The 22,957-nt window shown below is 50.0% G+C and overlaps 1 protein-coding gene across 1 annotated transcript in view; it reads right to left on the bottom strand.

Moving 5' to 3' along the window:
- Positions 1–6,704: 6,704 nt before the first annotated feature.
- TSPAN9 (tetraspanin 9) overlaps positions 6,705–22,957 on the bottom strand; it is a 136,494-nt gene continuing 120,241 nt past the window's right edge. The window contains exons 2-7 of the mRNA XM_007937069.1: positions 12,701–12,892; positions 12,241–12,315; positions 10,205–10,306; positions 9,373–9,504; positions 8,949–9,032; positions 6,705–6,776 (exon numbers count right to left, since the gene is read on the bottom strand). Of these exons, the coding sequence (XP_007935260.1) occupies positions 6,705–6,776; positions 8,949–9,032; positions 9,373–9,504; positions 10,205–10,306; positions 12,241–12,315; positions 12,701–12,892 (657 nt within the window). The remainder of the gene's footprint in view (positions 6,777–8,948; positions 9,033–9,372; positions 9,505–10,204; positions 10,307–12,240; positions 12,316–12,700; positions 12,893–22,957) is intronic.

Raw genomic sequence — 22,957 nt, 5'->3', positions numbered from 1 at the left:
CAATAACTCTAACTCATCACCAGACCTTGTCACTTCTACTGCCTGTCTCTCAGAGCTCAGTTTTGTCTCCACCTTTTTGCTGCTTCTCTCTGGCTCCATCCTCCTGCACCGAAATCATTCCACATAGTCTTCCCCCTGAATTCCCTGCATCCACTCTTGCCGCCCTGGAACCATTCTCCACTGCAGCCAGAGCAATCTTTCTAAAGAGCAGACTTTTCTAAAAGTCTGGGCTTACAGCCTTTCAACAGATGCCTTGTAGCTCTTAGCTTAAAGTTCCAGCTCCTTAGCCAGGATGTGAGTTTGTGGTCTGGTGGCTGCCACCGTTCCTAGACACTCCCCCCAGCCCTCAGGGCTCCAGCCCTATTGAACTACATGTAGTTACTCAGCACCCGAACTCTGGGCCTTTGCATGTGCTGTTCCTGCCACCTGGAACATACTCCCTTCCACCCCTTGCCAGTGAACTCCTCCTGCCTCCAGCTCTTAGCTCCACATTACCTGCTCTGGAGGGCCTTCCCCTCCCCAAGTTTGGGTTAGTGCCCCACCCCATGTTCCCCCTGTGCATATCACTAGCATAGCACTGAGTTGCAACTACCTGTTTACTTTTCTGTGGTCCCCATTAGATTGTGGCTCTCTGAGTGCAGGGATTTGGTCTGTGTCATTCCTCATTGTATCTGAGGTGCTCGGCACATGGTATTGTTATTGGGTGCCATGGAGTGAAGTTCAACTCATATTGACTCCAGGTGACAGAGTAGATTTGTGCTGTAGAGTGTTCTAGGTTGTAATCTTTACAGGAGCAGCTTGCCAGGTCTTTCTCCCATGGAGTTGGTGGGTGGGTTCCAACTGCCAACCTTTTGGTTAGCAGCTGGGCACTTAACCATTGTGCTACCAGGTCTCCTTGGCACATAGTAGTCTTCAATGAGCCTTGTTTGAGTGAATAAATATGTTGTCTGTGCAAACCCCAGTGTTGCTCACTGTGATGGCTGGCAGTGTTCTCATGTGTTCCCCAAGGCTGCTCTGCCACTGCTTATAAACAGATGTTGCTGTGGTACCAGATGGTGAGGCAGTTTTCCTACCACATCATGCAGGAATGAGGGAGTAAAGGAGGGCTCCCCAGAGACATCTCTACCACATCTTCCAATGGGCTGAAGAGCCTAGAGCCCATCCCAGAAGACTCTAGGCTAATCTTTAGAGTTATCTGGGAAAAAAAAAGTGATGTCAGCCCTTGTCCTGACAAGAACATCCCATCCTGCCCAGCTGGGCCAGCCTGCTCTCTGAGCTTAGCTCATTTGACCATCAGTGGGTTCCATAGCTCTCTGTACCCCACTGTCTATTCCCCAGATGCTGCAGACAGCACACCAAGCCAACAGGCATCCCTGCAGATGGGTTCATAGGCTTAGGTGACCGAAGAGCAAGAACGGAGAGGAAGTGGATTCCACCCTGATCTCTATGACTTGGTCCTTAGTAGATGATGGAGAGTCACTACCACCCCTCTCCCCAGCCACAACCAACTCCTGCCCCACACAGCCACAATGTCCCCTCTCAGTAAATCTTGGAAGGCTCTCAGGGACCCCTTCTGACTGGACCTTTGACAGAAGGTCAGCTTGGACTCTAAAGTCCTAGGTAAATCCTCTAGAAGTTTGGGGGCAGAGCACAGCAGGATAGGGCCATCTCCTCTGAGGCTGGATCCGGGCTTTGAAGGAGATGCTTTAGGACAGACAGTGCTGTGCCACCCTCGCCAAGCCATGAGGAAGAGGGAGGCAGACAGACCTATTGCCTGGAGGGGGGTTAACGATTCCTCACTTCCCACTGCCATGGGATCCTGGACCCTCCATACTTGCAGTAGAGCAATGCCCCAGGGCCAGGATGCATTCTGTGCAACTTGTTTGTCACCGTAACAAATTTGGAAGCCCATTAGCCAGAACCTGGGCCCGAGGGAGCTGGGCAACTGCTACTGCAGTTAAGGTAGCACATCCAGGCACTTGCCAATGGCTCTTCTTAGTTCCGTGGTTTAAAATACCTCCCCCTCTGCATTCTGTTCTTCTTATCCTGTGTGTTGACTTTGTGTTTCTACATCTTCTCTGAATCTGTCTCAGACCCACTTGAGAGGACTGACCTGGGCCAGGTAATAGAGGTCCCCCACTCCTGGAAGAGCCATCAGGCTCAGATGAACCCTGGGAATATCCAAGGGATTGGATCTAAAATTGATGGCCCAGGCCCTACTCCTACAAACAGAAAGCCATTTGTGGGTGAGGCCTTGCCCCTCCTCAGCACACTGATAGGCCTGACCCACAAGACGGTTATGCATGATGCAGGGCAGAACAGACACAAGGTGGGGAGATGGCCTCCAGTGCAGAGGGCTTGGCCACTTAGACTGACCCTTCATCAAGCCTACATCAGCTCAACAGGCAAAGGTGTGTGTGTGTGTGTGTGTGCGCGCGCGCGCGCGCACATATGTGCACTTAAAAAAAAAAAAAAACCTCACTGCTATCGAGCTGAATCCGACTCATTGTGACCTCCTTTGGGTTTCCAAAGTGGTAAATCTTTACAGAAGTAGATTGCCCAGTCTTCCTTCTGCAGAGTGGCTGGTGGGTGTGAACCACCAACCTTCTGGTTAGCAGTCAAGTGCCTTAGGCACTGTACCACCAGAGTTCCTCGTGTGGGTGGTAGGGTTCCTCAAAGGAGCCCTGATGGCACAGTGCCCAGTACTGATTGGTTGTTGATTCCAACACACACCAGCGGCTCCTCATGAGAAAAGGCCTGGTGATTTGTTCCCATGAAGATTACAGCCTAGGAAACCCTATGGGGCAGTTCTACTCTCACATAGGGTTGTTCTGAGTCAGGAATAACTGGACAACACCTAACAACAACAGGGTTCCTCAGGCACCCAAAGAGGACTGAGACACTCCCCTCCAAATCTTTAACCTTGACCCTGGAATGGGAGCTCAACTCCTCACTGTGGGGTGTCTTTGGCAAAGGGCAGGACTGGTGTCTGATCTCCCTCTGGGTCCCTCATAATCACCATCGCATGAAATAAGCCATGGTCTTGGCTGAGTTTTAAAAAAACAAAAAAACACCACAAAGAGACAGTCTGCTGGTGCTTTTGACACATTATTGGTTTTTATTTAAAAACATGCTAAAAACATGGTGTTAAATAAAGCCAGGACCAGGATGAAGGAAACGTACAGGTATGGCATTGCAAGCAGAAAAGTGCATTTGAAACCCACAGGCAAGCTCTCCTGCTCTGCCCTGGGGCAGGCAGACAGGTGTGGGAGGGCTTCCCAAGGCACCCCCCCTCAAAACCCCCTTCCAGGCAGGGAGCCAAGCCCCACTCCCAAGGACTGCATCACTGCGGTGAAAAAGAGGGAAATGGGCGAATGTCAACATAAGGGGGGCTGGACGGACTCTGAAGGGCTGAGGGGCAAGGAGCGACTCCAAGCACCTTGCACCCAGCTCCCATCCTATGCCATGTCCCTGCTAGTTAGCACCTCCACCAGTGGGTGGGCAGGGGACTGCAGAGGAGGGGATAGTCACATTCATCCACCTCAATTGCTCTTTGGCCACCAAAGCAAGGACAGAGGGCCACCTTGTTCCAAGTCAAAGCCAGAACATCTGTGAGAGGGCCTGGGTCTGGGGTCAGATCAGTAACATTTCCAGAGTGAGAGCCCAAGATGTAGGGCCATGCTGGCTGTGTGTGTGTGTGTGTGTGTATGTGTGCGTGTGCTGTGTGAGACAGTGCTCCAGCTCTTGGTGTGGGGTGGGCAGCAGAGGAGCAGCTGAGCGTGGAGGGCACGGCAGGTGGAGACTTGTGCTTGACACCTGCTGCCCACCCTCCCAGAGAGTTCTCAGCCCTACCCTCCCACCTCCTCTGAGAGAGTGCTGCAGAGGAGGGCTGAATCTACACTAGATATTCCTTGAAGTTGTCTGAAAATCCTAAGGGACTTCTGAATCAAGTCCGTAAGCTGCTTGCATGGGATCTGACTGAACTAACTCTGACTTTAGCGAGCGAAGCTGAGTGACAGAATTCACTCCAGTAACTCTGCCCCAATGAGATCCAAGTCAGGAGAAGCTGAGGAGATCCTGACCACCATCACTAGCACCCCACATAGCCTTCCTGTGTGGCATGAGGACCATTCATGGGACCCCTCTTATCCACAGAGGCTTTGGCCCAATGTAGACTTTGGCCAAGTGACAACCAAGCAAGCACAGGGTGAGGCAAGAAGGTAGCTTGGGGAACCATGGACAAGGCTCTGTAAACGGATGAGATGGGGTCTGTGGAGGAAGAGAGGGGCTGTGGCAAAGGCTCCAGGGCCAGAGGATGCCCCTGAAGGCCTCCAGAAATGTAAGATTGCCAGGGAGGCCATCTGCCCCCCACTGTACTAGGCTTTTGTTGCTGATTTTAACAAAAATGAAAAATTGCATTGATAGGCATAAACAAACCCACCCCACCCCACCCACAGCAAAACTCAGTATGCACCGGGTCCCACTGTGCAACTTGAACACTTGCTTGCTCTGAGTCTCTCTGTAGTAGCGTGTCTGCTCTGTGTTCTGTAGTTTGGAGCTCCAGGAACGTAACAAAAGCTCCTTACCAGAAGTACCGACCAGAGGGTGAAAGGCAGGCAGTTTTGTTCTGCCGTGTGCTGGCCCCCTCTGGAATCCGCCTTCCTGGCATTTCTTATCAGCACCACCACTCCCCTTTCAGGGAGGTGTTCTGGCCCCTGTCTGCTCTCTGATGCCATCCTACTCTCCACCTCTCATCCCAACCCCTGCCCCCCAAAAGCATGAATCCTGAACACGCCAAAAGTCCTATACTTCTGGTCCCAATCTGCATGTTATTTAAGGTGAATGGATGAGTTACTGGTTGTCTGGGTGGCCATGTCTTGGATCAGGAGGATGAAGATTGGAGAAGAGACAAGGCCCCAGTGGAAAATCCAAGTAAAGAGCCACATATAGGAAAAAGGCAGCCACCGCACAAAGTCCTGGCCATCAAACTACCATTGGAGCCAAGCTAGCCGGGGAGTAACATTTTTTAACTCAGTCTCACAGATTCTTTTTTTTAAAAAACCACAAAATGTTAAACAAGGTCAGCATAAGTCAGATTCCGCTGCAGTTGGATACCCCACCCAACCCCACCTCACTTGCTCATGTCACACGCCATGACTTCAGCTGTTTTCTTTGCAAGACAGCTGTAACAAGATCCAGTCTGACTTCTCTATCATATATCCTCGGGATCACCCAAGACATGATCGCCACTCACCCTCCGTGGAGACCCCGCCTCTGAGATGGATGAACCCCGAGAAAGAGACAAGGGTCCTGAGAACCGATGGGCATCTTGCACCCCTTCCCAGCAAGGACAAGCAGGCCAAGTGATTCTGGCTGGGACAACTGCGGGTGCCACCTCTACCTCCAGCTAACTCCTAGTGGTCACGGGTCCTTTGCCACCGTCTGGGCAGCAAATACTTAAGGACTGCTTCCCCTTCCAGAAGCAATGTAAGAACAGTGAGCAGCATCTGAACTAGAGAGGTATTTGTCTGAGAGTTTCTAGCAGGAATGTGTGTGAAAGTAATGGGTCTGCAAAACCTGATGCGGGCATGCCCGCGTGGTATGGAAGGGGAGGCCTCCCGTGCCAGAGAGGGCAGGAGGAAGAAGGGAAAATACGCTCATCAGTGGAAAGTGTAAGGACCCACGCCAGCTCAAGCTGCATTCCTGGCAAAGCACTTAGCTGCACCCCAGAGGACTCCCCCATTGCTCAGGCCTCTCACCCTCAGCTAGCATAGGCCATCACTCCATGTAGGATCCTCTTCCATGCTTGCTTCGTGCTCCTCAACTTCACTTGCTTTTCCAGGCTCTTCTGCCCCAGTGTAGAATCCCAGACGTCAGGCCAGAGAGTGCCATCTTTGCAGGGCGCCCACCTCCTGGCCACACCCAGGCCATGGTCCTCCATCCAAAGCACATGCTGCTCCTTCTCAGTGCATTTGAGCAAAGGCCTGGCACATCTCACCCAAGGGCCTCCTGGGTGCCACACTGTGGTCTGTCCTGATTGAAACTGGACAATGTCCTCTCTCCCCACCCATCCCCCACCCTCAGGAAAACAAAAATCAAACCATTAAAGAAATCAACACAGTAAAAAGTTATAAATCAGAAAGCTAACCCTAAATGTATCTGCGAGATAATATTCCTGAATAATCATAATCAGAGTAAAATAAAATAAAAAAGTTATACTGTAAGGTATAAAAAGCCTGGGCAAGATGCTCCCAGGGGCCTGGCCTGGATTTGGTCAGGCCCCTTACCCCCACCAGCTCTCCCACGTTCCCATGGGGTGGCATGGATGGCAGTGACCTCTGCTGGGGCAGTCTCTCCACAAGGAGGGACAAAGTGTCAGTGTGAGGAGGGGCAGGGAGCAGAAACATGTCAGTGCTGGGGGCCTCTCCTCCCCCAGCCCACCCTGTCTTCTTTGGCAAATACACAGATGCAGGTGCAGAGTCCAGTGCCCTTAGCTCCCCAAGTTCTCTACGTGCCTCCTCCTCCCGGACCCTCCACCCACACAGGAGTCAGGCTGAGGTGGAGCGGGCGGGGAAGGCAGGCTGGGCAGGGAGGTGGGTACAGGGGTCAGCAGTCTGGAGAGTGTGGGTAGGCGACACAAAGCTCAAATCTTCTTTCCTCGTACAGTGTCCGGGTGGGGGGCTGGGGCGCTCCCAGCCGCCTGCTCATGCGTCGTACTTTTTACCCGTCCGGTGGATGTGCTGGAACAGGGTCATGGAGAAGGCCATGCCCAGGATCTGAAAAATACAGGGGAACAGCCCTTAGACGGAAGGCCCAGCAGCCTGGGATCTCACCTCAGCCTCGTAAGCTGAGTCACAGGGGGACTAGAACAAGTAGACAGAACCACTGGGAGGATTGAAAAGGCTTATGGAATCAAGGCAATGGAGTCGCTGAGTGGTGCCAAGGGTTAATGCTGCTAACCAAAATGGTGGGGGTTCAAGTCCATCCAGAGGCATCCCGGAAGAAAGGCCTGGTGATCTACTTTCGAAAAATCAGTCATGAAAGCCCTATGGAGCACAGTTCTGCCCTGATACACATGGAGTCACCATGAGTCAGAACTGACTTTATGGCAACTGATTTTTTTTTGCAATTACAGTGTCCAGTTCAGCGTCACCCAGAGAGGACCTCTGGCATCAAATCCAGGCTCAAGGCCCTCAGAGCTGTCTCAGAGGCTCAGTTTCCTCATTACAAAATGGAAATCATCTGCCTTGTAGGGGGTGACTGTGAGAACCGAACAAGATCAGATGCATAAAGGAACTCAGAAAGGGAAGAGGAACTGAAACTGATGGTGAGCCCTTTCGGAATGATTCTGGAATACCGAGTGATCTCTCTGATGGCAGCAGATCTGGCTTACTGACTGTGCTGCCTTTTATTGTTGTTGTGTGCCATTGAGTCCATTCGGACTCATAGTGACCTCATGTGACAGACCAGAACTGCCCCATAGGGTTTCCTAGGCTGTAAATCTTTATGGAACCAGACTGCTTCCTCTTCCCTCTGTGGAGTGGCTAGTGGGCTTGCACTGCTGACATTCTAGTTGGCAGCCCAATGCCTTAACCACTGTGCCTTGAAAAGAACGGTTGCTCATTAAATGGTTGCAGTAATAGCTAAGACTTACTGAGTGCTTCCTATGTGTCTTCTACTGCTCTAGGTGCTCACAGGTATTAAACCCACTCAATTCTAAGAAGCGACACTATTATCACACGCATTATCCTGTTATGGAAATTAAGGCATAGAGAAGATAAGTAACTTGCCCAGGTCATGTATTTAATAAGTGGTGAAGCCAAGGTAGACCTCCATGGAGCCTGGCTTTTGAGCCTGTGTTCATATCACTATCTGAGGACTCAGGTTTAATTCAGTGCAGTACAGGTAGTCCCTGACTTATGATGGGTTTCTGTTCTGACAATTCCACTGTTAAGTCAATTCTGATATAAGTCAAATACCTTCCCCCCCCCAAGTTTTCATTATTATTACCTTTTTATTATAAGTATCTTTATTAATCGGTTCTTTACTTAGGAGCCTAAGACATTTGACTGCTAAGCAGAAAGCTGGCAGTTCAAACTTACCAGCCACTCCTCAGAAAGAAGACTGGGCAAGCTACTTCTGTAAAGATACTGCCTCAGAAACCCAAGAAGAGGTCACTGTGAGTTGGAACCGACTCAATGGCAATGAGTTTGGGTTTTTTTTTGTTTTTTGTTTTACTTGTCTTGGGGATTGGAAGCATTACACATAAACTTCCAGATATATTTTAATACATACAGACACATATATTAGTAAAAATAAGATGGAGGGGATAAAAAAAAAGACAGTCTAAGTGTGGTTCGTCATAACTCAAATATGTTGTAAGTTGGGGACTGTTGTTGTTATGTGACATCAAGTTGGACCCAACTCATAGCAACCCCTCCTTGGGCTTCCAAGACAGTATCAATATAGAAGTAGATTGTCCAACCTTCCTTCGGAGGAGTGGCTGGTGGGTTTGAATCACCAGCCTTCTGGTTAGCAGTCAAGTGCCTTAGGCACTATGCTACCAGAGCTCCTAAACTGGGGACTAGTACAGGGTAAAAAGTCCCTATAGAGCAGGAGACAGGCACGTTCACAAACAAGTGCACACGGGTGCCACAGGATACACCCACCAAGGTCACACTCAGGAGTGCTAAGGAGGTGGTTCTGTCTGACACAGAGACTTGTTTTCATCTTACAGCCAGTGCCTCTTTGCCTGGACCAGCATCTTCAGAGAAGGTCCCACCAGGGCAAAGTCCAGGAGGCAGCGGAGCACAGCTGGGTAAGTGCAGGGACTCCAGGTAGCCTGGGGTCAAGTCCCCGCTCCTCTGAGCACGAACACATTGTTTAACTCCTTCACATTTCATTTTCCTCCTCTGGCCTGGGGCCAGTGGCAGGGACATCCCACTTACCTGCATGATAAGGATACACATCCCCACTGTGCCAAGCACATGCTTGTTGTCATCAAACCACATCTTCACCTTCTCATAGCAGCCCTGGGGAGTGAGGACTATACAATGAAGGTCCTGCCATGACCATGAGCTCCCACTCATGCCCAGCACCCACCTTACTCTCCCCTTCAGCCTCTGACCTTTCTCTTACCTCCTGTCCCTCTGTGACCGTCGGTCCCTGGTCCTCATAAGGCCCCAAAACACCACCTCAGACCATTACCATCTAGTTCTCCTCTATGTCCCACCTGCTCTTTGGCTGCAGCCCCATGTGCTCCCTACTTCACCTCACATTCAGTCACTTCCTTAGCATCCTGCACCCACTTCCCCACTAGGTCTCCTCTGCCAGACCACCCATCACCTAACGGAGCCAAGGAGCCAGCCTCACCGTTCTCCACAGGGGGGTGGTGGCATTCCGCCCACAGCCCTGGGAGTTCTCCATGCAGCAGCGATCAGGAACTGTGTTGTCCCCTAGCACTGGGTACCAATCTGTGTAGTCAGTGACGCCACAGCATCGCATCTGCCAATAAGGATGGAGAGGGGTGCTCAGAACATGCCAAGGGGCTCCTCTGGGCCTCCCCCAGCCCAAGTGAACCTTTCAGGCAGTAGACAAAGGGCCTTCTTCTCAGTCTTTCTTCATGTCTCAATAGCCCCACAGGGAAGTAAGTGACTGCTCCCTCCTCTCCCACCAGCACCTCTATCTCTTTGCTTTGTGGATCCTCCCAGCTGGCTGCCAGCTGACCCACTGCCAGCCCCTCCCTCTGCTTAAAATGGTTTGTCTAGGGCATATCGACTTGTTTTCATCTTAAAACCAGCATCTCTTTGCCTGAGCCAGGCATGATCAAGAAGGCAAATCTGTTGCTAAAATAAAGTCTGTCACTCATCCCAAATCTTCAGAAAACAAAGCCTCAGCTGATCATCTGCCTTTGTAGTTATCTACCCTGCCCAGTTGCCTGCTTAGCCACCCACCATAGCTCCCTTAGACCAGTCCACTGTTGCATCCACACTCTGCCCACCTGCCTCCACCCTCATTCTCATCCCTGTCCAGTCCATCCCACTGTACCACGCCTGAGCCAGCAATTCAGGCAAATGTCCCAGAGGGTTGTATTCCCCACACCCTGTTACAAACCAGAAGGTTCAAGTGTCTCCCAACTCTGTGCCCTGGGTAGAGGGCCCTGAGGTTCCCACTGGGCTGAGCCCCCAGTGGCCCCAGCCCTCACCTCAGCCTGGATGATGTTCCAAGCATTCTTAAGCCCCACGTTGTTCTCCGTGTTGTATAGCAGCAGGCCTTCTTTCAGGTCCTTCTTGGCATTCTCGTTCACCTATCAGGTTGAAGGCAGACTGGACAGGTTAGTCGAATCAGGATGCAGCTCATCTTCCCAACCTGGCCTAGATCAACTAGGTGAAGGTGAGGAGGGGAGGCACCGGCCCGGAGGGCTCTGCCCCACCTGTGGGGGCTCTGCTGGCCTGATGGGGTTGGGGATGGATGTAAATTTACTCTCTCAGCTTCAGTATGCAGTATTCTCTGATGTACCTGGTGACTCTCAGAGGAGTTAAGCTCTTAGGGCCAGGGCTGTAATATTAAAAGGCAAAAAGACAGAGTGCCTCAACTTCTCTGGTTGAAGCCACATACCCAGGACACTCTGCCACCCCCTGCCCCCTGCCAGCATCTTCCCCTGTGCTAGGTGGAAGGCTCTGCCCCTATCAAAATAAGTCCTGGAAAATGCTGAATTGGCAAATGTTGTGCCAGTTATATTTCTACAACAATATGTGTGTGTGTGTAAGGGTGTGTGTGGGTGTGAGTGTATATATATATATATATATATATATATATATATATATATATATATATATATATATACCCCCACCCCCATATATATACACACACACACACACACATATATTTTTTCACCCTAAGGAGTTCTGATAGTGTTGTACCTAAGGCATCTGACTGCTAACCAGAAGGTTGGTAGTTCAAATCCACCAGCCACTCCACAGAAGGAAGACTGGGCAATCTACTTCCGTAAAGATTTACCACCTCAGAAACCCAAAAGGGGTTGCTATGAGTCAGAATTGACTCGATGGCAGTGAGTTTGGTTTTTTTTTTTGTTTGTTTGTTTGTTTGTTTTATACACCCTAGGGGCGAGAGGCTGGCCAGTTCAGTCACTGTACCTCCACCTCTCACTAGCAAGTGACTAAATCTCTCTTGCCTCTGCTTCTTTGTCCCTAAGGTTGGAATAACAGGATCTACCTCATGTTGTGAGGATAAATGAAAGAATGCTTACAAAGAGCTAAGAACAGGGCTGGCACAAAGGACTCCCTAAACAAATGCTATTATTACTTCTCTTTCACAAGTGCAAAGCCCAAGAACTATTGTTTCTAATTCTAATAATGCCTCTGACTTTCAACGGCTTGGGCAACGACTTCAAGAACCCAGGGGACAGATATTTATTTAGTTCTAGGATAAACCTGACTCATAGCGACCCTACCAGACAGAGTAGAACTGCCCCATAGGGTCTCCAAGGTTGTAATCTTTATGGAAGCAGACAGTCTCATCATTCTCCATGGAGCAGCTTGTGGGTTCAAACCGTGGGTCTTTCAGTTAGCAGCTGAGTGCTTAACCACTGCTTCATCAGGGCAAAATAAGTCCCATTAAGAGACTGAAAGCTTGGCCAATCATTCTTGGTGGTACTAATAAGAAGGTTCTCCAATCTGAGTGCAAACTTTCCTACCTGGCAAGGTCACCAGCAGTCACCCCATCCTCCTGAACCCCAAGGTATAGTATAGGCTTAGGAACAGCCACCCTGTTCTCAGAAGTCTCTAGAAAAGGAAACTCATCTACCTCCCCAGTTAGCCCTATTCACCAGTGTTATCTGGAACATCCTTCCTTGTTTTTAACAGATAACCTTCTCATCATCCAGTCCAACCAGCTGGTGAGTTCTGAGTCCCATCTCTAAACTGTTTATCAAGTGGTCACATTGAACTATGTAGACCCTTCTACCAGTGGGTAATTTAGAGCATTCCACTTCCTATGACAACACAAAGTAATTAACTCTCCCATTAACTCCATGTGACACCCAATCAGAATCTTTCACCTGAGCATTTCCTAGGTGGTCCGATTGTCCTGGTTCCATTCCCCTTTCCTCATACTTGCTAGCCCTTGTCATCTGCCCAGGGAAAGGACACTGAATTGCCCTAGCCCCAACCCCAAGGGGAATAACATTCCATATGCCCCCTCCCTTCCTGTGGTGCTTACCTTGTCCATGTAGACAAAAAACAGGATAAGTAAGATCAACTCTGCTAGGAGGATGATCAACAGGACGATGAAAAACTGGAAAGAAAAGATCCAGACATGGGCACCTGATGGTAATGGCAGGGATGGGTGCAAACTCAGAACAAAAATGATGATGGGGAGGTAGGGGACAGGTTATACCTAGGCGGGGCTTCCAAGGTACTGGCCGGGTCACCTATTCCTGAGGAAACCCAGAGAGCTACAGAAGGAAGATAAAGTAGAAGCAGACAACTGATCAAAGAGTGGGAGGGACATCTAGGAGCAGGGATAGCCAATCATGAGGAAGAGGGGTGTGGTTAGGCATAGAACATTCTAGAAGCAATTTCCCCGGCTCAGTTTGGGCACCTAGTTGACCTTGTCTGTCTCAGTGCCAAGTGCAGGGAGATCCAGAGTTTAGAGGGTTGGGATACAGAGTCCTACTTACACTGAGGAGGAGGCACTTGTTTTCCTTGATGGCCCCCAGGCAGCCGAGGAAGCCTGTCACCATGACAATGGTGCCTATGGCGATGACCAGGTTGGCTGCAGACAGCGAGGGGAAGCTGGGGGAGAAGGTGGCAAAGTTGCCTTGGGACACGGAGAGCCAGATGCCCACTCCAAGAAGCCCACAGCCACAGAGCTGGAGAGAAAGGAAAGCCCGTTAGACCAATATTGCTCTTGGATTCATCACCCTGGAACTCAAAGACTACATGTCCCCCACCCCAAACTCTGAGATACAGAACAGGGTGAGGACTGGCCTACCGGCCAGATGTGGTGACCACATCTGCTCTAGAAGTGGTGGCCCAGGTTCTGGTCACAAGCCAAAGACATGTCAGTTGTGTGACCTGGACAAATTCCATAGCCTCTGTGTGTCTCCGTCTCCCCATCTGTCAAATGAGATAATACTAGCTTCACAGACCTCAGAGGGTCATTGTGAGGATCAAATTAAATAAGGCACAGGCAACAGCATTTTAAACATAGATCAGTGATGCTAGATACATATGAGTGGTTGAGATTATTCCATTTGATAGAGAAGAGGGCCTGGAAGTCAGAGAGGAGGCCAGAGGGAGGAAGGAACACAGTGGTCAGGGAAAGCAAGTAAGGACTTGTCTCTGGGGTGCAGAAGAGGACCTCAGAGCCCAGTTTCTCGGCATCAAAACTCCCAAGGATTGTCTCCTGTTGCCTTGATAAGAAGGGGCATTTGCCCACTGTTCTTCAGAAGCCCAAAGACCGAATTTCCCACATGTGGAGACAGAAAAGGACACATCCAGCTGGCTGAGGGGCTGGCCGCTATGCAAGACACGGAGTCACTCATTGCCTTCACCATCCATCCAACTCAGCCAAGCAGCCAGCATTATTGGCCTGAAAACCGATTCTCCTCAACAGCACCCCTGGGGCTGCCAACGCCACCAGCTCCACCTGGGGAATCTTCAGTTTCATTGGCTGCAAACCTCCACATCTGCTTTATTTTATGCTCCATATAGCTGACATTCCCCCTACTCCCTCCTCCAGTTCAGGGCAAGTTTGCTGAGTTGGAGGAGTCAATCAATCAGTCAACCAATATTTATTGAGTACCTACAGTATGAGGGGTCCTGTGCCAAAAAAGCTACAACCATTTCAGAGACCCACCTTCTAGGGGCCTCTGCTCTGGCTAGAGAGAGGACAGGAGTAATAAAAAAGTAGCATCTACCCTCAGGCAGTATGCACCAGTGCCAAATAAATGTTATAGGTGTTCAGAGGATGCAATCATTGTACTGGTTAGCAATGCCAGTTGGAGGAGGCCATCACTAAAGAACGGGTGGAATCAGGGCTACGGAAGATAAGCATATGCCACATGGGGCATAAGCGTAGACAGCGAGGGGTCAGGAGTCACAGCTGTGGATTTGACACTCAGCTCCAATTTGTCCCAGCTGTGCGACCTTGCAGATTCATCTTATGCAGAATGAGAATAATATCATCTACTTGTTGGATTTCTGTTAGAATGTAAATGAGATGAAGTATGCAAAATGAGTGGCCACATCCAGGCAATGATCACTGCAATTGCATTCACTGAGCAGTTACAATGGGCCAGGAGCTGTGGTGACTACCGAGTCTCCCAGGAATCAAGCACATCCCTGCTCTCAAATTGCTCACGCTCCAGGGAGGAAACGCAGATGTGCCTGGCTACGACAATGCAGCCTGCAATATCTGTGCCAGGGTGGGGTCTGCCACGCACATGGGAAGGTAAGGGGATGAGGCAGAGGGTTCCCTGAGGAGATGGCATCTCCTTCATTTGCTCAATCCACAAACCCAAATTGAGCATCTGTTTATTAATTACCAGGCCCTGTTTCAGATGTTGGAGAGATAGTGGTAAACAGGACAGCAAAGACCCTACCCTCAGGAAGGGTAGATTCTTATAGTTCAGTTGCCATCTGGTCAGTTCCAGCTCATGACTGCCCCGTGTGCTCCATAGAGTTTTCTCTAGCTGTTTTTTCAGAAATAGACTGCCAGGCCTTGATTTCAAGGTACCTCTGGGTAGACTTGAACCCCCAACCTTTGGGTTAGCAGCAGAGCATGTTAACTGTTAGCATCATCCAGGGACTCTAGATTTTTACAGAGAACACAAATATCACTTAAGCAAAATATAACAGAATTCCAGGGGCTGATACGTGCCATGAAGAAAAATAAAAATGGGTAAGGAGTTAAAAAGTAACTAGGGGTAGAATGGTCAGGAAAGGCCTCTTGGAAAAGGTGACATTTGAATAGGAACCCAAATGAGGAGGGAGGGAGTTACACAAATACCTTGAGGGAAGAGTATTCTAGATAGGGAACCAAAACCAAAACCAAATTCACTGCCATTGGTGGATTCCAACTCACAATGACCTCCATTGGGTTTCCAAGGCTGTAACTCTTTATGTAAGCAGACTGCCACATCTTTCTTCCATGGAGCAAGCTGGTGGGCTTGAATCGGTGACCTTTTTCATTAGCAGCCAACACCTTAACCACTATACCACCAGAGCTTCTTAGACAGAGAACAGCAAGTACAAAAGCCCTGATGTGGAAATGAGTTTGGCTGGCTGAAGGAAGAGCAAGCTTCCCATAGTGGCTGCAACAGAGTCATGGGGAGAAAAGAATGGGAGACTCAATAGGTAGGGCAGCCATGGGACAGATCAGGGAAGAAATTGTGGATGTTGTTCTTAGTGTGATGGGAAACCCTTGGAATAGGGAAGTGGCATGATCTTTTTTCCAATAGACTACTCTCGCTGCTGTGCAAAGAACAGACCATTGGGAGGCAGGGAGGGAGAGTGGAGAGCAGTCGGTGACAAGGTAATATCACTTAGACCAGTGAACACTATACTGATCAAGCATGAGCTGGTGGCAACTTACAGCAGGGTAGCTGTGGAGGAGAGGGAAGGAATGGTCAGTATGAGATCTAGTTTGAAGGTAATACCAACAGGGCTTGCTTTGAAGAATGAGTAGGATTGTGATAAATGAGGAAACAGAAAGAAGGGCATGAAGAAACAAGTGGGGATCTTTCCATGTGTTGCTGAACCAAAATCCTGTAAGGGGACTGGAGTCAGGCAACTGGAGCAGCTGCCTGGGTGTCCCACATTGCAGAGTGGTCCTGTGCCTCCTTTAGAGGAAGAACTAGGTCAAGGCTCTGAAGGCATAGCCACACGCAGGCTCAGAACAACCATCCAACTAGGGAGTCCTCCAAGCTCTGCAGGGGCAATGGTGCCGCCACACTCTGCAAGCACTAGGTGGCGCTCCAGGCTGGCTCAGAAGCTTTTTGGGTTTGCCAGTGACATGCTGAAACTTTCATCCAACTTGTCACTCTGACTTTCTTCAATCTGGTCAGTTACTATGCTGCCGTCTCAATTTTTCTTTCATTAATCATACCATGGAAAATTCATGATTTTCATGCGAAGATTTATGGCTCTAAAAGCCAGACCCTGGATTGAGTAAGTGGAAAGCCCAGGGCTGTCTATGCATATAGGCAGAGCGGCCTGAAACAAAGGGACTTGGCTCTGAGACCCCTGGAGCTAAGAGATGCCCCCACCCTGAAGCTGGAAACACCCCAAGGATCCCCAGCATCTCACAGTCTGAGTCCTCACCAGGCCTGGAAAAAGTTCTGAGTATAGCTTTTCCCAGAAGCCATATCCTTCTCACTAGGAGTGGGCCTGGTAGAGGGGACCTCTGTGCCTCTAACTTCCCTTCCCTCATGGGAGGTGCGGTAAGGTCAAGGAGCCTCCATCTGGGAAGATTTTGACAGTTTAGAAACTCCATGAACTGGTCATTTATTTCTGTTAAAGTTGGTTCTCTGACTTTATACAATATGTTCTTTGATTCTATCTGCAAGCTCCCCAAGGGGTTCGCCACTCAGAGAACGTAACTGTTGCCCTCTCCCCTGTTTCCCTTCTCACTTCCTGTCCTGGGCTCCATCATGCTCCAGGCTAAGACCCAGGTAAGGTCTGCTGCCTGCAGCTGGGGCAGTCTCTGTAAGCTGCCTGTGACTAAGTCCTGGCAAGCCTTCCTCTCAAAACCCTCCTGCCTGTCCACTCCCATCAAGACACCTTCTTTGTCTAACATTGAGCCCCAAGTGAATGGGATCCTGCAGTGCAATGTGGGGGTGTGGGGAGCAGGGGGACAGGGCTACTGCACATCCTACCACATCTTCAGGATTCTCTTCAGAGACAAACCCTCTGTTGCCATCTTGGGATGACCCAGAACTAGCAGAGCCTCTAGGCAAGAATAACACTCAAAGACCAGGCCTTGATTTTACAGAAAAGGAAACTATGAGGTAACATGGTGGCCCCTGTCACACTGTTTGGTTGGGACCAGAATGTGATTGGTCTCTCAGTTTCAGGTACAAAACTCCTTCTATACCACCTGCTCCCTAGAAGACCTGTGAGTGAGCCACTGAGCCACTGACTGATGGCTGAAAGGCACCGAGACAACCCACCTTAGCCCTTTGCCTCCCCCTCAAGACTATGGCGTATGGTCCCCTGCCTGCTTCTGGCCTCTGTTTTTCAGCACAGCCTGCATAGTGCTGCCTGAATCCTTTTTCTAAAACATCTCTTTCATCATGCTGCTCTCCTGTGTAACCTTAAGATTCTTTAGCTCTCCAAGGCCCAATTTCTCTTAAAATGTGGGATTTGGGCTAGATAATTTTTATGGTCCCTTCTAAGCATGGCCATTTGAAGATTTTAAGCCAAGACTGAGACATGTTACTCTCATCTCCTAACCCAGTGGTTCTTGGCAGGGAGAGATTTTGCCTCCCAGGAGACATTTGGCAGTGTTTGGAAACATTTTTGGTTGTCACACTTCCCCAGGGGGTGGGGGTAGGGTGGGGAGTGCTACTGGCATCTCATAGATAAAGGATGCTCAACTTGCTGCTGAACAGTCTACAATGTACAGGACAGCAACCCCCACAGCAAATAATTGTTGTTGTTGCTGTAAGCTGCCTTCAAGTCAGCCCCCAACTCACAGCAGACCTATGTGACAGAGCAGAACTGTCCCATAGGGTTTCCTTGGCTACAATCTTTACAGAAGCAGGTCACCAGGCCTTTCTTCTGTGGAGCCATTGGATGGGTTCCCTCTGCCAACCTTCCAGTTAGCAGCTAATCACAGGGTCCTCGACAAAGAATTATCCAGTCCCAAATGTCAACAGCTCCCAGGTTGAGAAACCCTGCTCTAGCCCCATTGCCAAGCAGGTGCCCACCCTCCAGCCATCAGAGGAAGACCTGGTGTGTTCCCTCCAGGGGTGGGAAAGGGTACCTGAAGACAGTCCTGGCTCTGAAAGGCTCCTGGTTGGGAGGATACAACATAGAGGGGGAAGAGTGTTGGGAAGATGCTATCTGGGGAGCTGGTGAGGTCCAGCCAGGGCTTGAAAACTTAGAGGCTGATGGCTTGGGAGCAGCAATGGGCAGGAGGGAGAAGGTGACAGTAGAGGTAGTGCCATGGCTGATGAGACCTGCCCTGGATAGGCAGCAGGGCAAAAAGACAGGAAGCTGACCTCTGAAACCAGGGTAGGGGGCAGGGAGAGGCATGGACAGGAGTGGGGAAGGAGGGAGGGGAGCTGCCCCATGTGGAGGGTGCCAAGCACAGTCAGGAGGCAAGGCTTGTGTGGCACAGCCCAGGCTCCATGCCAGAGAGCTTAGCTAATGGCATTTGGGAAAATTCCCTTCCAAAACCAGAGGGTTGTCTCAGCTGGGATGACTGAGCTAGAGTCAAGCCCAAGGCAGGAGGAGAATCTGGGGCGAGGCAGGGTGACTCAGGGGACTAGGACCCAGTCAATGTTACTGCCAACTAGCTGGAGGTCACCAGGCAATTGTGGTGTGCACCACTCTGAGGGCAGGGGCAGGCCTAGGAACTTCCTAATAACGTCTCCTGCTCCTTGGTCATTCACCCCTTAACAGAGGGCATTTCCAAATATTGTCAGTTCAGAAGTCTAAATAAATCCACAGCCACATTTGAGAAGACAAATTCCCAGCCTTGCACTTACCTGTGGCTTTGATCTCTAGAAGGGCCAGGATTTGGGTCTGTCTGCTCATTGTCAAATCCCCAGTGTCCAGTTGGACTCCCTTCTACAGGGCAAATCTGCCTGGGCCATCCACTGACCCTGCAGAAGCGAGAAGGTGCAGGCCCATGGGCACAGAGAAGAGCCCTTGAGCCAATAGGCCGACTTATCTCATCCTTATCAGCCTCAGGCCCATCTGACAGATGCATGGCAGGCAAACTGAGGCTTGGTCAACCTACAGTCATAAAGTGAACAAGCACTCCAGACTCACTTCATTTATTACATGTGCTGTAATTAGCCTAATTTCCCCAAGGCAGTTTTTGTCGCCTTCAGTTTGAACCATATGGACTTGCGGATTTAATATAAGTTTCTGCTGTGTGTCCTTATGTATTTTTCATGCAGGCATCCCATTTCTCTGTGATTGGGGTCCACAATTTGTCCTTCAAACAACCCTCCCCACTTCCAAGCTTCTACTCTCCTTGCAAAATGCTTAGAGCTTAGAAGAACAATCCCCAAACCTCCTCCTTGCCTCCAATGGTCTCTCACCAGTGTGGTATGGCCTCTCCCAATGGGTGACCCCATGTGCCAGGGCACATCAAGACCGTCCAGCCTTCCATGTAGACTTGCTGCCCACCCTTGCTAAAAACACCAGCATTTCCAGGAACCAGGTTCATGTCTGAACCATTTTTCTTCCACTGTAGGGCACAGCCATGTCTGGAATACTAGATAAACATCTGTTTAAGGAATGAATGAATGAATGAATGATGGGGATGGGGACAGGGTGTGAGGAGTCTGAGCAGGACCAAACACAGACACACAAACCCACCTGGGGAAGAAGATCCCTCTGTACCCCCCTTTTTTTCCTTACTCCCAGAATCCCTAGTGCTCCCACTTGCTCCCAACTTCCTCACCTTGGTCCTCCATTTACCTGGTATCAACAGCCTGCTCCAATTGCCCCAGCCCCCATCAGAGTCCACTGGAGCACATTACGCTCTCGGGCTATTTTAATCCCTGTGGCCTCATGTGTCTCTGCAGAGCCAAAGACTGGTGGCACCCCCAACCTGGCCCTGGGCCCCACCTGCCACCCTCATCCCCTCTTTCCTTACAGCAGCATTCAAGCATTGGGTCTCAGAGCTCCCCAGGGCTTTCTATGAGCCAGGGTTTGGTGTAATATTTAATGGCATTTAATAAATTGGTGGATGTGGAGAATAAAAAAGAAAACCAATGCGACTTTAATTTCACAGCCTGACGTGCCGGCTAGAAATGAACCTACCTGGCTCTGGGAGAAGCCAACCTGCCAAGAACTTCATCTCTGGGAGAAGGGACAATATATCAGTGCCAGAAGTGGAGCCGCTGTTTTGTATTTCAGACGCCCCTTCCCTCCAAGGGCCCCCTATAGTTCATTCATTCTCACAGTCACAGAGAGAGGGACAGAAGGGATGGGGAGGCAGGGAGAGCTATACAGGGCTTCCAGTTCTTGCAGAGGAAGACAAAGGGGCAAAGTCACAGAGATGCCTTTGACAAAGGCACCAAGCAGGCAGGAAGATCATAATGCTATGGGACAATCCAGTGAGAAAACCTCCTTGGCAGATACCCTTGTAATCCAAGGGAGTCCATCCTCTTCCTGAGCACCCCAGGGTTGGATACTCACCATCATACAATGCAATCTATCCTTTGCTTTACACAGCTCTACCTAGCCAAGGGGGTCCCTGGGTGGTGCCAACTGCTGATGAGCTGGGCTCTTAACCAGAAGGCTGGAGGCTTGAGTCAACCCACAGGTGCCTCAGAAGAAAGGCCTGGTGATCTACTTACAAAATATCAGCCACTGAAAAACCTATGGAACACAGTTCTTACACACATGGGGTCACCATGCATTGGAGCAACTTGATGACAACTGTTTTTTATTGCTTTTTTTTTAATTAGTCAAGAATTCTTTATTATTAACAAGAATCTACTTCCCTGTGGCTAACATGCATCAGTCCTAGTTTTGTCCAAGCAGCCCACTAAGAACAAGTGTGAGAGGCCTTTACATATCTGAAAGTATCCAACAACATCTTCTTCACCCAAGTCTTGTCCTGGACTATAAAGGGTCTTGGAGAACTTTTACCTCTGAGTCATCCTCCACTAGTCATCTCTGTCTCAAAAAGCAAGGCAGATTCCAGTTATGGAAGGACCAAAGCCGAGTACAAAGATACCCCTCTCCCATCATATGCTCTGTGATCTGTGCTTCTCATAATCCAGCCGAAGCCCTCACTGGCTTGGCGGGCAGCCACCGCACAGTTTTGGCTCATACTGAGCTTGAGCACATTTTAAAGCCAAATGGCATGATTCCTCGGTCATTCTTTTTTTGACCCCCTAGTTTTCCAAAGCCTCCATTTCTTCACAACTTCATTTCACAGTCCCCAATATCACCAGCTTGCATAGGTGACAGAGAGATCACACCCATATTTCTGAGCCTCATTTTCCTCCAAATAAACATTACATAAAGCATTTGCATAACTACAACCCAGTTACATTTTGATTATTGCAGAATGGGGTTATTCTCTATCTCCGAAGGTTCAAGAAGAGAGTATTTAAACAAGGATGGCCAACTTAAGGGGTGTGTTTTCTGCGTTTGGTAGTCACAAGTCTATGTTTCAAGAGTGCCAATTCCCTCTAGCAAACTTTGTGAGGGCCTTAAAAACCATGGCAATCTCTTCTCCAAGCACAGCTCCTTGAGGGTGAGCAGTTGAGGGTGGGTCCTACTACAACACCTCCTGGAGTCCAAAACCCCAAAGAGTACAAGAGGATGAGAGATTTTCTGATGAAGTATGTCTCATGTGAGACTTCAAGGATATCCCCTTGCCACCCTCCAGCGACTTAACTACCTTGGATAGGGTAAGTGTCCCAACATCATCAATCTTAGCTGCAGTGTCCTCTGGCCCCAGGAAGGGGAGGGGCGGGTGCTTTGCTGAAGTGCTACCATCTTTTTTGAGTTCTAGCTTGGCCTCAGCATGGAGATGTTCACCCTGCTCTGGGTCTCACTCCAACCAAGGCATCTGTGGAACCCTGGGCTGGCACATCCCTGGAGGCTTCAAAAGTCAAGGCAGCGGTGCTGAGAGCAGGCCTGATCCCCAAGACAGATGATGCCTAGAGGGCAAGGGGCAAGGACTAGTATTGGAAAGAAGGTGAGGGTATTAGGCCCCTTTATAACTCTGCTCTGCCACAGTCATTCTTCCATCTAGAAGACAGGCTTACACAGTGACACATTTCAGCTCCCTTGCGTCCCCTGCCATTCCTGGGTCATCTGGATGTCTCAGATCTGATGGCAGGCCCTAGGTCAACCTTCTCATGTGCTAGTACCTTTCCACCTTTCAATCAAACCCACAGACCTACCCCTCCACGGGGAAATGGAAATGGTGGTAGACACAAGCTTAGAAGCCTCCCTTCCTCCAGGGGCCCAAGCGGGGCTGAGGATGCCAGCAGGAAGGAAGCCCATGGAGCAGCCCCAGAGGGACCACAAATGATGAGTGGCCAGGATGCCAGAGAGCAGCAGATGACACAGAGCACCTGCCAGCCCGTGAAGAAGCAGTGATCATTCACCAGTCCATAAACATTGATTTGCGTTGTCACCGCAGTCCCGGCAGGACCAGTCACAGTGGTGATAGAACCACACTTTCTTCCCAGGCAAACGCTGGGCAGGGGGCCCGTGGGCTATTTGCAGACTGACAGGTACAATATGCCAATAAATGGGGCAGGGGTGGGTGCAGGGAAGGAGGCACTTGTAACTCTGTGTTCTCCAAGTGGAACCAGCCTGTTCACTTCCTGCTCACTGATGGCTATGAGAAGGAAGCTCAAGGCCCCAGACAGATGCTGCAAGGGAACGTGCACAGCTGTTTTCCATCCCTGTTCAGGAACACACGGAGGAAATGGGCTAAAACACTGATGGGCCGGGGTCAGGCACAGAGAAGAACATCCTGAGAGGAAGGCTGATAGTCCATTGTCATATCCCCTGCTGGAGGTTCCGTGCTGAGCTAGTCCAACGACTGCCCTTTGCTGGGAGAGTAGGGGAAGGAAGACCCTTGGATGTGTCTTTTCCCCAAACTCTGGAACTTGTCAACACTCGACAGGAAACAGCGTGGAGCCTTAGGCCACCCAAGCCCATCAACACTTGCAGCCAAAGTGCTGATGCAGGAAAGGGTGTACTGTGTGCTGGGGGGACAGGGT

The sequence above is a fragment of the Orycteropus afer genome, unplaced genomic scaffold (assembly GCF_000298275.1).
Source record: "Orycteropus afer afer isolate SDZICR_OR568_19922 unplaced genomic scaffold, OryAfe1.0 scaffold00040, whole genome shotgun sequence".
NCBI lineage: Eukaryota > Metazoa > Chordata > Mammalia > Tubulidentata > Orycteropodidae > Orycteropus > Orycteropus afer.
This window is presented reverse-complemented; position numbering and strand designations above follow the sequence as displayed.